The 15,732-nt window shown below is 37.2% G+C and overlaps 3 protein-coding genes across 4 annotated transcripts; all 3 read left to right on the plus strand.

Annotated features, from left to right (window-relative positions):
- The first annotated feature begins 4,588 nt into the window (after window positions 1–4,588).
- On the plus strand, window positions 4,589–9,122 carry LOC120128046. Its single transcript, XM_039145824.1, has 4 exons — window positions 4,589–5,944; window positions 6,472–7,043; window positions 7,139–7,358; window positions 7,767–9,122. The coding sequence occupies exons 1-4, from the start codon at window positions 4,664–4,666 to the stop codon at window positions 9,114–9,116; spliced, it is 3,423 nt and encodes a 1,140-aa protein (XP_039001755.1). The 5' UTR covers window positions 4,589–4,663; the 3' UTR covers window positions 9,117–9,122.
- Window positions 9,123–10,015: 893 nt separating this feature from the next.
- Window positions 10,016–11,987, plus strand: LOC120128052. Of its 2 annotated transcripts, none has more exons than XM_039145830.1 (4): window positions 10,016–10,331; window positions 10,465–10,543; window positions 10,690–10,773; window positions 11,470–11,987. In XM_039145830.1, the coding sequence occupies exons 1-4, from the start codon at window positions 10,206–10,208 to the stop codon at window positions 11,511–11,513; spliced, it is 333 nt and encodes a 110-aa protein (XP_039001761.1). In that variant the 5' UTR covers window positions 10,016–10,205; the 3' UTR covers window positions 11,514–11,987. The 2 variants fall into 2 exon arrangements, with proteins under 2 accessions (XP_039001761.1, XP_039001762.1); XM_039145831.1 differs by having other exon boundaries at window positions 10,018–10,331; window positions 11,465–11,987.
- Window positions 11,988–13,192: 1,205 nt separating this feature from the next.
- On the plus strand, window positions 13,193–15,050 carry LOC120128050 (phosphatidylinositol transfer protein 3-like). The gene is made up of 6 exons (XM_039145828.1): window positions 13,193–13,387; window positions 13,485–13,743; window positions 13,883–13,919; window positions 14,315–14,420; window positions 14,560–14,670; window positions 14,898–15,050. The coding sequence occupies exons 1-6, from the start codon at window positions 13,208–13,210 to the stop codon at window positions 15,012–15,014; spliced, it is 810 nt and encodes a 269-aa protein (XP_039001759.1). The 5' UTR covers window positions 13,193–13,207; the 3' UTR covers window positions 15,015–15,050.
- Window positions 15,051–15,732: the final 682 nt, after the last annotated feature.

Genomic DNA, 15,732 nt, shown 5'->3' on the forward strand with positions numbered 1-15,732 from the left:
TACAAAAAAATACATATATTAGTGAATTACATTAATTTTTAAAAAAATTAATCAAAATCATATATAAGACAAATATAAGACTTACCTCCCCATCCAAATAGCCACTGTCTTCAACCCCTAATAGCACACCCCACCAAGACCGATCAAGCAACAAAAACATTTCATCGTTGAGTTTGCTGATGTCAGTGTAACACCCTTGGCTCTGCTCATGTAGATAAAAATCAACTGCGGTCTTAGCCCAAAGGGTATTATCCACAATTGTTTTCGGTAGTTGTCTCCTCTCCACTTCAGATACCAGAAGGGTACTAGCCGGTAACTCATACGAGAGCCAACTCTCATCCATCATGTCCGGAACCGGTGGGGGTTTCTCAATACTTCGATATATTACCCCATGTGAATCGGGCTCTGGAATGGTGGGAGGAACCTCTTCAACGATGACAGTGGCCTCTTGAACGGTGGGAGGAATCTTGAGGGAGGATAGGGGCCTCTTGAACGATTGGAGGGGACTCTTGAGGGATGACCGGTGAGTCGGGCTTCTTCTTGCGGAGTCTTCGCACCATTGGGGTGAACGGAGACGTAATAGCACGTCCACGCCGTCTGATGCGTGAACTCCGTCGTGCAAGGAAAACCCGACGTAAAGCATCCACCTTATCGGGCCGCTAAAAAAAATTAATACATAAATCAGTAAATAAACAGACATGATATTAAACAAAGACAAATATGTTTCAAACTAGCATTGCATTCACCCAAGTCATTATTCTATCATAGTTCACAAAATGCTCAGATAACATTCCAGAAGTAAGCACTTATATAAACATTTAAAAGGACAACATATATAAACATTCCAGAAGAAGAATAGTTTACTTTCGCAACACGAAACTTAAAATCGCAACGCGAAAATGACTATCGCAACGCAGAAATGGCTATCGCAATGCGAAATTAAAATCGCAACGACAAAATCGCAATGCGAAATGAAATCGCAACGACAAAATCGCAACGCGAAACACAAATCGCATTACGATTTTCATTTCGCGTTGCGATTTTGTCGTTGCGATTTCATTTCACATTGCGATTTTGTCGTTGCGATTTTCATTTCGCATTGCGATAGCCATTTCCGCGTTGCGATAGTCATTTTCGTGTTGCGAAAGTAAACTATTCTTCTTATGCAAATTGAAACTTGAATGGATTGCATTACTTCAACCAAAAGACAAAAACAAAACCAAAAACAAATACTAACAAAAATAGTTTAGCAGTATTAGCAGCAACCGAATGAATTACGAGTATGAAAAATCTTAAACTTACCTCGTTGCGTAGAGTATGAACCTCATTCTACAACGATATTACCATCTCACGTAGAGCGGCTACCTCACCGCGTAATGTAGACACCTCAACACGCCATGCACCATCGTCTTTGCGTAAAGTACCGACCTCCTCACGCAAGGCATTGACCTCATCACATAACTCCCCTAACTCATCCCGTTGAGGTGGAGGTGGAGAACAGGGAGATAAACGTCGTGGCATCTTTGCCGGTCTCCTATCTTGCGGTGATGGTGGAGAAGAGGCTCGATGATGTGACAGAATAGGTGATGGCTGTCGTTGTGGAGGTGTATAGCCGGGTCGATCAGATGATAGCTCTGGGTGAGGTGATAGCTCTGGGCGAGGTGATGGCTCCCGAAGTGGAGGCTGCTCATCAACCGTTCCATCAAAAAAACGCTTACTAGCTTGCCACCAATCAGTGGCAAGCTCAGCTTCCGTGGGTGTCAGCCTCTGTAGAGGAGTGTTGGCCTCCTAACAATATAAAAGCTCAAACAAAGTTAAACGTTTACTAGTAATAACTTGTTTATAAACATATGGTAGTATTTATATTAACTTACATTATTTATTGTCGTATACCGTAGTAAATCTTCCCATTGCAAGGTCCGTTTCCTCTTCCAGGAAATAGCCCTAGGAATATTATTTGAAGTTTTTATTGCATATGTCTTCATGGCGGGAAATGCCTCAAATATCCAAATCTACAAACAATATAATAACAAACATTAGTAATTGTTAAATAATTACTTATAATTTTGGAAACATTATATAAAAATTCTTACCTTAAAGGCCCAAATAAAGCCTGTCAAAGTGTATTTGGAACCATCGCCATGCAAACTTTTTCGATCATCCAAGGCAGATGATAACTTATTCCATGTAGCTTTCCATAAATACGAGCCCCACGGAAACAGATTCCACGCATTTAGGTCTTCTACCAATTTGATTAGATCATTTGGAATAGGTTGTCTGGCCTCTCTGCCTAAAAAGTTGGCATGCAAAAGAATTAGAAGGCATACTCGGACAACGTCGACGTCATCCATCCGAGTAAAACCATCTTTCTTATTCAATAATATCGTCAGATCTTCCACGTGTAGATTCGGCCTCTCCAGCTCAGGAAAAACCCGGGATAACCGTGATGGGCGGGTAATGTGTCTAGTGTACCGACCTACATCATCGTGTCTGAAGCATAGACCGGTGATTAAGCAAAACTCCTCCCGCCCAAAACACGTATACGCCGGTGGAAAATCAAACCATATCTCTTCATCACGACGTTGTATAGTATCTGGTAGATCCCTAGTCATGGTTTGAAGAAATAGGTGTGTCAACATCGCATCTCCACCGGGATGTTGTACTTTCAGCCATGGCCCGAAGCAAGTATCCTCAAACATTTTTCTTTGTGCAGGTGAAAGCTTCGACGCAATTGTTTTGGCCAGGCTGACTTTATTTCTTAAGGTTAATTGAGCCGAATAAAAGTTCTACAAAAACAATAAACATACTAAGTTAGATATACCAAAAACTACACTGTGAAGATATACCAAAAACAATAATAAACATAAAGAGTAGTAGTTTATTCTTCAAACTTAAATTTGCAACACTGTGAATTTCTTATTTGTCTTTGTTTTTTGGTTGAAGTAATGCAATTCATTCAAGTTTCAATTTGCAGAAGAAGAATAGTTTCTGAAAATGAAAATCGCAACACGAAAATGACTATCGCAACGCGAATTTGACTATCGCAACGAGAGAATCGCAACGCGAAACTAAAATCGCGTTGCAATTTTCATTTCGCGTTGCGATTCTCGGTTGATTTAATAAGCAATCTAAGTGAAATGGTTAATCTATTATTGAAATTACCAGTAAACTTATCATCAATTTCAATATGAAAAACCTAATAATAATGCAAAAATTTCAAAAAGAAAATAATTAAAAAAACTAACCCTCGTTGGTTGATTTGGTTGATTTTCCATTTCTGATTGTGAGGGTGACTCTGAGAGATGGAGATAGACGGATTTCGCCGGAGATGGGGACGGATTTCGTCGGAGATGGGTGAGAGAGTGAGAGATGGAGATGGGACTGAGTTGTGATTTTAGGTTTTAGGTTATGAGTTGCAATTACGGGATATACTGTGGACGGTTCAGTGTTCCAATATATTAATATTCGTGTTTGGAATTTAAAAATAAAATACTTGGCCAGGATACTAATGGCGCTTTGAAAATCGCATTGCGATTATGTATTATCGCGTTGCGAAATTCAGAATCGCGTTGCGAAAGTCAGTATCTCGTTGCGATTTTGTATTATCGCATTGCGATAGTAAGTATCGCATTGCGATAGTCAGTATCGCATTGCGATTTTCCCAATTCGCGTTGCGATTTACTTATTCGCATTGCGAATTGGGAAAATCGCAACGACACTGTAGACCATCGCAACGCGATTTCCAACTATCGCAATGCGAAATGCAACGAGAATTTGCGATAATGGAGATCGCGTTGCGAATTAGCGATCGCATTGCGATTTTGTTGGTCATTTTGGCAAATCCGGAAAAAGTTGGTTAAAATCGTATATTATAAGGCATTTTTTGTCACTGAGGCGATTTTCTCTTAAAAATAAGTTACTCAAATTCGGTGTGTTCTTAATTTGGAGATGTTGGTATTACCCCTTGATGATAACCATATTAGAGACTGGCAGACACTAATGTCCAAGTTCTCAAGAAGACAAGTGTTACTATTCATACTCTCGTCAAACAAATATTGCAAATTATCACAAAACCAAATCATCAGTTCTTTTAGAGCAGGGGAAGTTGCTCTCTGCAAGAGAAACCAAATCTTCACAGTTTACAAGTACCATTCTTGTAAGGAATGTGAATTTTGGTAGTATATAGACATCACGAGTGTTAAAATCTAAGGATTTCATAAACCTCTACGTTCTCCTCTCTCATGAAATACGAAGTTTTGAAATGTTTGAAAGAGTAACACTTCAACAAAAAGGTTAAAATAAAATAGTTTTAATATTGATATAAAACACTTTAAAGTTTATAAATTAATTTAAAATATAACCATAATTTAAAGATAAATACAGATATTTTAAAATTTAAAAACTAATTTATAATGGGTCATAATTTCTCTTAGAATTTTGACAGTAATTTGGTAAAAGAAAAAAGAATCGGATAAATTTAGGTCCAAATATACTTGGGTAAAAATTTTGACCCGACCCGGACATGAAATCCTCTCTGGTCTGATCTGATCACCTCTTTCATTTCCAATTTTCCATCCCTTACCTCTCTCCTCCATTTCCTACAGCCTGCCCCTAAACCCACACGGCCCACTCTTATTTCCGTCACCTGCTTGATCCGGCGAAAATGATGCCGCATGAGCTTCAATCCCGCTCCTTCCGCCCCTACATCTCGTCTTCGATCAGCACCCCTTCTTTCTCTTCCTTCACCGACAACCCTTCCTCCTCCGTTTACTCCTCCGACGATCTCGACCCAAACCCTGACCCTGACCCTGACCCTAATCCCAATTCCAAATCCAGCTTCCCTTCCTTCCCCTCCTCTTCCTCTTCTCGATCCCTCAAGCACTCCCGCTTCTCTCCTTCCTCTTTCGCCCACAACTCCCGCCTCGCCATCGCCCTCGTCCCATGCGCCGCCTTCCTTCTCGACCTCGGCGGAACCCCTGTCGTCGCAACGCTGACTTTGGGGTTCATGATCGCTTACATAGTCGATTCACTCAATTTCAAATCCGGCGCTTTCTTCGGCGTTTGGTTCTCTCTCATCGCAGCTCAGATTGCTTTCTTCTTCAGCGCTTCGCTTTACTATACCTTGAACTCGGTTCCCCTTTCTATCCTCGCGGCTTGTCTTTGCGCCGAGACGAATTTCCTCATCGGCGCCTGGGCCTCGCTTCAGTTCAAGTGGATTCAGATTGAAAACCCTTCGATTGTTCTGGCTTTGGAGCGGCTCCTCTTTTCTTGCGTTCCTTTTGCTGCTTCTACGATCTTTACTTGGGCTACCGTCTCTGCTGTTGGTATGAACAATGCTTCTTACTATTTGATGACTTTCAACTGCGTTTTCTATTGGGTTTTCGCAATTCCTAGAGTTTCTTCTTTTAAAACCAAACAAGAAGTGAAGTACCACGGTGGTGAAGTTCCTGATGATAATTTGATTCTTGGTCCACTCGAGAGTTGTCTCCATACTTTGAATTTATTGTTTTTTCCTCTCCTTTTCCATATCGCTTCGCATTACTCTGTGATGTTCTCGTCTGCTGCTTCCATCATTGATTTGCTTCTTCTCTTCTTTATTCCTTTCCTGTTCCAATTGTATGCTTCGACAAGAGGAGCATTGTGGTGGGTCACGAAGAATCCCTTACAGCTGCGTAGCATACAGTTGGTCAACGGTGCAATTGCATTGATTGTTGTTGTGATTTGCCTTGAGATTAGAGTTGTGTTTCGTTCGTTTGGGAGGTACATTCAGGTGCCACCACCCCTAAATTATCTTCTTGTTACCACTACTATGCTTGGAGGAGCTGCTGGAGCAGGTTTTTATGCACTGGGAATGGTATCTGATGCATTTAGCTCATTGGCCTTCACTTCTTTGGCTGTTGTTGTCAGTGCTGCTGGGGCAATTGTGGTTGGATTTCCAATACTGGTATGTTTGTTTCTTTTGTTGCCTTATTTGAAATGAATCAACCTAGTAACTGTTCTATGCACAATTTTGATATATGGTTATTATTTTGCTTTTATTCTTGAAATGTTTTGTCCGCTGGTCATGTTTCACTCTGTATGTTGTCTCCTAAAATGTACTTAGACGAGCATAACAAGTTGAAAAATAGCATAAGAAGTTGGCTTCTTTTTTGGTTATAGTTGAGTTGCAAAGAGCATGACCAAATTTTAAATAGTTGTATATGCTTCAAGGATGATTGACAAATGCCTGGGGTGAGCTATCTTCTTGTTACCTGATTGTTTTATCCTTATTAGACTTGAACTATTCATTTGCAAGGTAGTAGATACCAGAATTGGCTATGCTTTGGGATCTTCTTCGAATCTCTTTTTGATAATTGTTGTTCTTATCTTGTGCTGTTATATAATGAATTTTATCAAAAGATAGTACAGAATAAGAAATGAACTCTTATTTTAATCTTTAAAATTTTTAGTGGTATTTACTTTATTTTGCAGTTTATTCCATTACCTTCAGTTGCTGGCTTTTACTTAGCTCGTTTCTTTACAAGGAAGAGCCTACCGTCGTATTTTGCTTTCTTTGTGCTTGGGAGCTTGATGGTCACGTGGTTTGTGATGCATAATTTTTGGGACTTAAATATATGGTTGGCAGGCATGTCCCTGAAATCCTTTTGTAAGCTTATTGTTGCGGATGTTGTTCTAGCCATTGCTATTCCGGGTTTAGCACTTCTTCCATCAAAGCTTCATTTTCTGACTGAAGCCAGTTTGATAAGCCACGCATTGCTACTATGCTATATTGAGAATCGGTTTTTTAGTTACTCAAGCATATACTATTATGGATTGGATGATGATGTAATGTATCCAAGCTACATGGTTATCCTGACAACAATGATTGGATTTGCACTTGTGCGACGACTCTCTGTGGATCATCGTATTGGACCCAAGGCAGTTTGGATTTTGACTTGCCTTTATTCCTCAAAGCTGTCTATGTTGTTTCTTACATCAAAATCTGTTGTGTGGGTGTCAGCTATCCTTTTATTGGCTGTTTCTCCTCCATTGCTTCTTTACAGGTAAGCACTTTATCTCTCAATCTCTCTAATTCTTAAATTGAATTGGTGTGTTTTCCCTCCTCCTTTTCTTTTTGTTCACTTTATAAACTTTGAAGGGATAAGTCGAGAACAGCATCAAAGATGAAAGCCTGGCAAGGCTATGCACATGCTGCTGTGGTTGCATTATCAGTATGGTTTTGCCGCGAAACAATTTTTGAAGCTTTACAATGGTGGCATGGTAGACCTCCATCTGACGGTTTACTTCTAGGTTTTTGTATCCTTTTGACAGGGGTGGCTTGTGTACCCATAGTTGCTCTGCATTTCTCTCATGTAATGGTATGGATACATACTGTTGTTTTGCCATGTATCTTTTTATGTTATTATTTGTTATGAAATATCCCTATTATGTTGTTATCCGGTTTAAAAAATATATTGTTTTGTTTGATTAGGAAAGGAATTGTTTAATGTTCAATCACGCTTCTAGCACCATCTCTCCTCCTAAAGCTTTAATAGAACAAGATTCTAACTAATAACTGAACAGAGAAAGAAATTGAAGTATCTGATATATGGCTTCATCTTGTTGAGTTGAATATCATAGTTAATTTAGTGCTTGATGATTCTTGAACATGAATAAGAAATTATGGCTGTTTTTTGTGTCAATTGTATTAAATAATGTTTGACAGAATATTTGTCTCTTCACAGAAAACGTAGTACATTGATTATATTATACTCTTGTTTATGCAGTCTGCAAAGAGATGCATTCTACTGGTGGTGGCAACAGGTCTCCTGTTTATCCTCATGCAGCCACCAATTCCATTATCATGGACTAACCGGTCTGAGATAATCAGAGCTGCACGCCAATCTGCTGATGATATTTCCATATATGGCTTTATGGCGTCAAAACCAACTTGGCCTTCATGGCTACTTATATTGGCAATTCTTCTCACCTTAGCTGCTGCAACATCCGTCATACCCATTAAATACATTGTGGAGTTGAGAGCATTTTATGCCATTGTGATGGGTGTTGCCCTCGGTGTTTACATATCTGCTGAGTTTTTCCTGCAGGCTGCTGTCCTTCATGCCCTCATCATTGTGACAATGGTTTGTGCATCTGTTTTTGTGGTCTTCACCCATTTTCCCTCTGCTTACAGCACGAAGCTCCTACCATGGGTGTTTGCCCTCCTTGTTGCTCTATTTCCCGTGACTTACCTATTGGAAGGGCAAGTGAGAATTAAAATCTTCCTTGCAGAAAACGAATTTGATGGTTCCGGAGAGGAAGAGAGGAATATTACAACTCTACTGGCTGTTGAGGGGGCCAGGACATCTCTTCTTGGTCTGTATGCAACAATATTTATGCTTATAGCTTTGGAAATAAAATACGAACTAGCCTCACTTATACGGGAAAAGAGTCTCGATAGGGGCCCAGTTAGACATAATCAGTCTGGCCAAGGCAACTCTGTGGGTTCTGCTCCACGAATGAGGTTCATGCAACAACGCCGTGCCTCTTCTGTGTCAAGCTTCACAATTAAACGGATGGCTGCGGAAGGAGCATGGATGCCTGCGGTTGGTAATGTTGCTACCGTGATGTGCTTTGCTATATGCCTGATTCTAAACGTTAATCTCACCGGTGGCTCAAACCAGGCAATATTCTTCCTGGCTCCCATATTACTGCTTCTCAACCAGGACTCTGATTTTGTTGCCGGATTCGGGGACAAACAGAGGTATTTCCCCGTTACAGTTGCCATATCGGTCTATTTGGTTATAACATCATTATACATCATATGGGAAGATGTCTGGCACGGAAATGCCGGATGGGGCATGGAAGTCGGGGGTCCCAGTTGGTTTTTCACGGTCAAGAATCTAGCCCTCCTCATCATTACATTCCCAAGCCACATCCTATTCAACCGATTTGTTTGGACTTACTCGAAGACAACAGATTCGACGCCACTGCTAACATTGCCTCTCAATCTGCCGTCCATCATAATATCGGATTTGGTTAAGATTAGGGTGTTGGGATTGTTAGGCATTATTTATTCCGTGGCCCAGTATATAATATCTAGACAGCAATATATCTCTGGATTGAAATATATTTAGAAAAAAAAGAAAGATAGATGGGTCTGTTTTTGTATAATATATTTTGGCAATTTATTGTTGGTCTAAATCGAGGGTGGCTTCAAGTTCACTCTCGTTGTGCTTTATTTCTATGCTCGTCAATGCCAGAATCTTTTGACATTTTGAATGTTTTACGGCAAATAATTATATGGAGAGACTCACTAGCTAGCTACACATTCATTAGGTGTTCTTCATTTAACCAACATGTTACATACTTTTTCTTCTCTTCTTGTCTGTATCGTAGCGGTGAATGTACAGTTTTTATTCTCGGTATATATGTTATGATATTTTTATATCAATAGTTTCGATATATTTATATATATATGAAGTTATTGTCTGCTTTCAAGTTTTCTAATCGACACATCAATTGAATTAAGATTAAATGACATCAATCGACAACTACTCTTATAAAATAAAATTTAATAATATATAACACAATGACAAATTGACTGATTTTATCACAATTATGACTTGCTTTTAAGGTTATGAGCGTTAATTAATAAAAAAAAATCATGTTGAAAATTCAATACAGTAATAAATCAACAAGATAATTATATGATATTTTTTAGAGAAACGATGTCAAATTTAACTCTGATAATAGAGAAAATGTTTTTATAAAGAACAAAAACCTGTTAACTATTTAAATCAATATCTGATAAGTTAGTATAGTCTATACGAATACGGCGTTAATCAGTACAATCGAGATCGTCAAAATTTCCATCAAAAGTAGTTAAAGCACACCCATTTGATGCCTCAATGGATTTTATTAGGTGTAATATGATCAACTAGTCAATAGTAACTAAGGGAGAGCACAGCCGAAGTAATTAAACAAAATTATTATCACGGTTAATTAATTTCAACCGTCAGATGATAAGAGAAATTACGAGCTGTCAGATTATTGTTATTCTCCCTGTCCAACTTCCCTAAAACTCCCTCCCTTCATCCAGCAAACCCTAATCCCTATTCCTCCCTTTTGTTGTAATTTACGATTTATTTTCTCCCTTTCCTCTTATTTTAAATCCAAAGCGTTGATCGTTTGAGATATTTTGTGAATTCGGCTTTGTTGAAAGCATGGATTCTGGAGTAAACGCTTATACACCTCCACCAGAATTCGAAGAAGATTCTTCTCAGCAATTAGTTGATCTTACGCTATCGGACTCTAAGGAGCTTTTCCTTATTCAATGGCCTCTTCACCAAAAATATTTCTTTTTAAAAAAAAAAAATCATTTATACTTTGCTTACGCTCTTTAATAATTTTTTGTTATTATTAATTTGAACCCAGTTAGGAATTGTTAATGTTTTTATTCTATTATGTTTATGGTTGTTGCAGAATCCTGAAATTAAAGGCGAAGTAGTTACTCTTCAGCTCGATTCTGATGGAAAATTAGGCAGTATTACAGATTCTACTGGTATTATATTGATCTTAGTTTAGTTTTGTTATGGCTGAGTCTGAACTATATATAGTTTTATATATTTTCCAGTTGAATTGCTACATTGATGTTTTGATATAAAAAAGCTAGTTCTGATTTACTTACTATTTGCTTAAATATGGCAGGAAAAGATTATGATCTTGTTAGCAGTGCATCCAAAGTGAGTGATGCAACGGTTATCTTATCCTCTGAATCGGAGTCTAAAATCGGTATTAAGTTTTGCATTTTTCAGTGCCTGCATCGTTTATTTTTCTCTTTTTCAAGTTTGAAAATCAATACTTAAAACCGACATATACTTAAAATCAAAGAATGAAAGGTTGTATGGACCTCCCGGTGCAAAGGTGATTGTTTACATTTCTTGATCATAATTCGGTTCTTAGTTGTTTTTTTATGTTTCTGTATCATCTAGACACTTAATTCGATGTGTTTGTCCTTGGAATTGGACACTTGGATTCGATTGCCAAACTTTGATGAAACCTCTTTGGCGTTCATGTATGGCTGTCAGGATAGATTGGATTTTCATTCTATTATTAGCTATCAAACTGGTTCTTTAACGCGATAAGAGATTGTTACACATATAAGAGGTCATATTTACTCTATTTTACGATGCTGTTAATATATTGAAATGGTTTGATATAACTAGAGGCGTCAACTTGAGAATGGTTGACATTGTAGATTCCATTTATAGATCTTGCACATGTTTTTATCACATTTATTCTTCGGTTTTCGTCACCGATCCTTTGCTCAGTTTGATAATCATCACTTGTGTTGTTAATGTTTCGGTAACTGTATGGTTTCTTGGTTGTGATTGTAGCGATTAATGACTAAAACTGTTTGAATTTTGTTTTGTATTGCAAATGAATTGGTGCATTTCCCTGATTTTGATTTCTTTCTTGATAGTTTAGAAGATTTCGCGACGAGTTTCTCATGTACATTATACGACTCCTGAAGAATACGAACAGCTCAGTTCTAACAAGAAGCTGCTACATCAAAGATCCTCTGGAATGACTGATTCTTTTGCAACTCCGATGCAAAGCAAAGGGTGGAGAAGTTCAATGTCTTTGGGGCGTACAAAAAGAAAACATGATAACGAATCGATAAAAGAGTAGTCGACAAAAGAAAACATGGTAGTCGACAAAAGAGTACAGTCTCTGGAATCAATGAACTATCTAAGCCTTCAAAAAGAAGACATGGTAACGAATCGATAGGATCCATGAACCAACCAACGTGGAGTCATGAGACAACTCCAATTTCAGGGTCTTCAAAGCAAAGTGCCCACAAATCAAAGAAAGTAAAGAATGAGGAATGATGTTTCATCTTTTTCGGGTATCGATTCCCTTATTTTTACCTTGACATGAAGTTTGTCAGAGCTGCACTCTTCTTCTTTCCGCTTTCAATTGCAATTATTATTGCTGTTTTTGCATAGTCCTGGAAGCTTGATTCCTTATTCCGAATGTCGTATACATAATTCGACCAACGTCGTTGACTGTAGATGACTTTACCGATCACTATAGCAAATTCCGTAGGTTTTTTTTTTTATAATAATTTCTTACTTGTTTCTCTAAGCCTCTTGGTTTGATGTCAACTGAAGATTTGATACAAGTCCTTTTTTGTGGTTCGGGTTTGGTGTGCAATGTTGAATTAATAGAGAGATAAGATAAAGTTATGTATGTGCAAGGAAAATAGAAGAAGCAATTTCAAGTACCCACCCAGAAGCCATTCTTGAAACTGCATGTTTCCTTAAAACATGTTTGAAAATATCATCAATGTTTCCATTTTTATATTATGATTAGCTGGGGGTTGTCACATACCTAAATTTATATATCACACTTCTTTAAAAATATGATATTTTACTTTAATTATGTATATTTATTTTTTTTCAAAATTTTGTACGCGGATAATATAATATATACAATTAAAAAAAAAATAGATCAAACCGAATTTAAACATTGAAAGTTAAAGTCCAAACCTAACTTAGTTTTAAGTTACCCTAATTTTTACTTTAAATTCATTATTCTACTCCAATATATATTTGGGAAATTATATGAATACCAATAGGTTAAATTAAGGGTAAAGTACACAAATGGTCTCTCGATTATAGGGTATTACTTTGTTGAGTCCCCCGATTATTAAAAGTTATAAAATAGTCCTTTGACTATATAGTGTTGCTTTGTTAAGTCCTTCGACTAGTAAAAGTTACAAATGGTCACTCGACTCTCGATTAAAAATTGGCAGTGTTAGTAAAACGTTAACATGTTAACTAAGATATGATAATCGTTTGGGATTCTAAGATCATATTTTAACATATCTCAGTCAACAAGTTAACGTCTAGTTTAAACTATCATTACTTTTTTAACAGTAAATGATGAGTTTGAAACATATAAATACTTAGATGATCATTTATAACTTTTAATGATCAAATGATTCGATAAAATAATATCATATAGTGAAATGACTCCCCCATTAATTTTCGGGTCGAAAAATCCAGTACAAATCATATATTTAAAATTTAGGTGAGCAGAGAACTAACTTCCTTCTGACTTCTGTATCATTTAATACCCCTTTTTCAACTGCTACTCTCCTCTGTCTCTTGCTCTACCACACAGTGTTCTGTTTTGAGAGACGGAGAGAATTCCAGCTTCAATGGAGAAGGAGAAGAAAGCGGAAACTGAAGAAAATCACGACAAAGAAGAAATGGAATTCAAAGACCGTGAAAATGGAGGCCAAGAGGAAGAACAAAAGGAAGCCATTGGCGATGAGGTAGAACGAAGCAAAATCGGTATCATGAGAGCTCTTGCCGAAAGAGAAGACCCATCTGCTAAGGTACCCTTTGTTGTTTTATACAGCAATTTTGACTGTGGGTTTCTTTTTTAAGTACCCAGATCTTGATTTCACTTTAACTTTTTTTGTTTTTAAAAAGGATGCTGATGATTTTATGATCCGGAGATTCCTTCGAGCTCGTGATTTGGATATCGAGAAAGCAACCACCATGTTCTTGAAGTACTTAAGCTGGAGAAGAACGTTTTTGCCCAAAGGATTCATATCCGAATCGGAGATTTCAACTCAATTAGCTGATAACAAGCTTTGTATGCAAGGGGTTGATAAACAGGGTCGACCTATTGTTGTTGCCTTTGGGGGTCGACATAAGCCCACCAAAGGAAACCTGGAAGAAGTCAAACGTTTGTTTTCTTCTATGCATTTGTTGTTCAACAGATTCTCCAGAATTTTGCTGCTTTTATTTAATTCTGTTTCTTGTCATTTTATCTTGAATGTGCAGATTTTTGGACTCACCTTGTGCTATGGTCTACCTTTTTGCAGGCTTTGTTGTGTATGGCTTAGAGAAAATTTGTGCCAAGTAAATAGCTTTAACCTTCTTTAGTTATGAGTGTCCGACACGAGTATGTTCAATTGGGATCGTATTCTGGTATCCATGTTTGGATATGCATAAGACACGATTTTCTGGTACAGGAGTTTTGAATAACATGAGCTTAAGTGAACTCGTTAGTTGTGAGTACCGGATAAGAGTATGTTTCGACTTTTGTTTGAGTGAACCAGACCCGAATTATTAGAACTTGTGGTGTGAAACTGCTTGTTTACCCTCATATATATCTCCATGGATCACCATGGGAAATGAGAAAGGTCCAGGGTCATGAATGCATATGAATTGCTTCGAACCGAGATGTATAGTCGAGTTTTGTTATATGCCAACATGGCCAAACATGCTTAGATTCTATCCTTTTTGTGTTTTAGAATGCCAAAAGGACAAGAAAAGTTTGTGGCAATTGGTGATCTTGAAGGATGGGGATTCTCAAACAGTGATATTCGTGCATATTTGGCATCTCTATCAATTCTTCAGGTTTGATCTTCAATCATCTAGCAGTCATTGAAGATCAAATGCATTGCATGTTACATCATGACGTGTACAGATATCTTCAATCTCGGTCTATATTGCTCCGACTCTTCATTTTTGTTGAAGTTCGTGTTTGTGATTATAGGATTGCTATCCAGAGAGGCTTGGGAAATTGATTATTGTTCATGTGCCCTACATATTCATGACTGCCTGGAAGGTTGTTTACCCATTCATTGACAGCCGAACCAAGAAGAAGGTAAGACGCTTGCTATGTCACTTTGATTTATTTTACTCCAACTTTTCATTTTTCTTGAAATACTCATGCATGACTCTTATAGCGTATAGAATCCTTCAATGACCCTCAAAATACTTGGAAATTTTGAATAAATCCATATCAAACACATACTTGTGTCCAATGAGGGTGCCGGCTCGGATGTTCATGAAAACCTCTTTGATTACCCCGATTTCCTTCATTTTTTGCAGATAGTTTTTGTTGAGAATAAAAAGCTGAAATCTGCCTTGCTCGAGGACATTGATGAAAGCCAACTTCCAGATATATATGGAGGTAAATTGCCATTAGTTCCTATTGAGGAATGCTAATTTGACTCCCCAAGTTTCCTTTTATACTTGCACTACAGGCTGCAGCGTGTATATTGAGATTATATTGACAATATGCATACTCTTTGGATATTTCTATGCGGCTTAAATTAATATTAAAATTATATCCTATTTATTTAACTATGCTTTCACGAATAATCAATTCGTGTAGTCGATGTTGTATCGGTATCAGTTAATATTTGATCTATTTTAACTAATTTATTGTTTTTTTTCCTGTGTTGATCATCTTTATTTTATTTTCATTTAAAAGTAAAATATTTTATTAAATTATGCTATTGGTAATGGATTTCATTAACATTAATCTGATGTTTAAAATATTCGGAACATTATTCAAATGGAACTCATTAAATCCGCAACTCTAATTTTATTATTAGTCATTGCAATAATTCTTTGATCAAATTGTCATTGAAACTATTGGGTTAATATCAAAATTTTATAATTCTATATGAACTAAATTTGATCTAATTATAAAGATTAGATCTACAAACAATACATATTACAGAGACTAGTGATAAAATTTAGAGTAAACTATCTATTTAGTCACTCATATTCTATATATATATATTAAAAAAATGTCAAAAAAAAATCTAAAATAATACGTCGAAAACACATTACTATCAATATCAAAACCTACACGTTAAATAAAATTCCGTGGCGCTGGTGGTCACGTGGATGTACATGGCGTGTAACAATGGCAACC

The sequence above is a fragment of the Hibiscus syriacus genome, unplaced genomic scaffold (assembly GCF_006381635.1).
Source record: "Hibiscus syriacus cultivar Baekdansim isolate YM2019G1 unplaced genomic scaffold, ASM638163v2 tig00110474_pilon, whole genome shotgun sequence".
NCBI lineage: Eukaryota > Viridiplantae > Streptophyta > Magnoliopsida > Malvales > Malvaceae > Hibiscus > Hibiscus syriacus.

Bases quoted from the DNA above. Each gene is read 5' to 3' on its own strand.
- LOC120128046 (XM_039145824.1), top strand. From the start codon at position 4,664: ATGATGCCGCATGAGCTTCAATCCCGCTCCTTCCGCCCCTACATCTCG. The intron at 5,945-6,471 runs GTATGTTTGTTT...TTTATTTTGCAG, and splicing joins TGGTTGGATTTCCAATACTG to TTTATTCCATTACCTTCAGT. The intron at 7,044-7,138 runs GTAAGCACTTTA...TAAACTTTGAAG, and splicing joins CCTCCATTGCTTCTTTACAG to GGATAAGTCGAGAACAGCAT.
- LOC120128052 (XM_039145830.1), top strand. From the start codon at position 10,206: ATGGATTCTGGAGTAAACGCTTATACACCTCCACCAGAATTCGAAGAA. The intron at 10,332-10,464 runs AAATATTTCTTT...TGGTTGTTGCAG, and splicing joins TTCAATGGCCTCTTCACCAA to AATCCTGAAATTAAAGGCGA. The intron at 10,774-11,469 runs GTATTAAGTTTT...TTGATAGTTTAG, and splicing joins TGAATCGGAGTCTAAAATCG to AAGATTTCGCGACGAGTTTC.
- LOC120128050 (XM_039145828.1), top strand. From the start codon at position 13,208: ATGGAGAAGGAGAAGAAAGCGGAAACTGAAGAAAATCACGACAAAGAA. The intron at 13,388-13,484 runs GTACCCTTTGTT...GTTTTTAAAAAG, and splicing joins GAGAAGACCCATCTGCTAAG to GATGCTGATGATTTTATGAT. The intron at 13,744-13,882 runs GTTTGTTTTCTT...ACCTTTTTGCAG, and splicing joins AAACCTGGAAGAAGTCAAAC to GCTTTGTTGTGTATGGCTTA.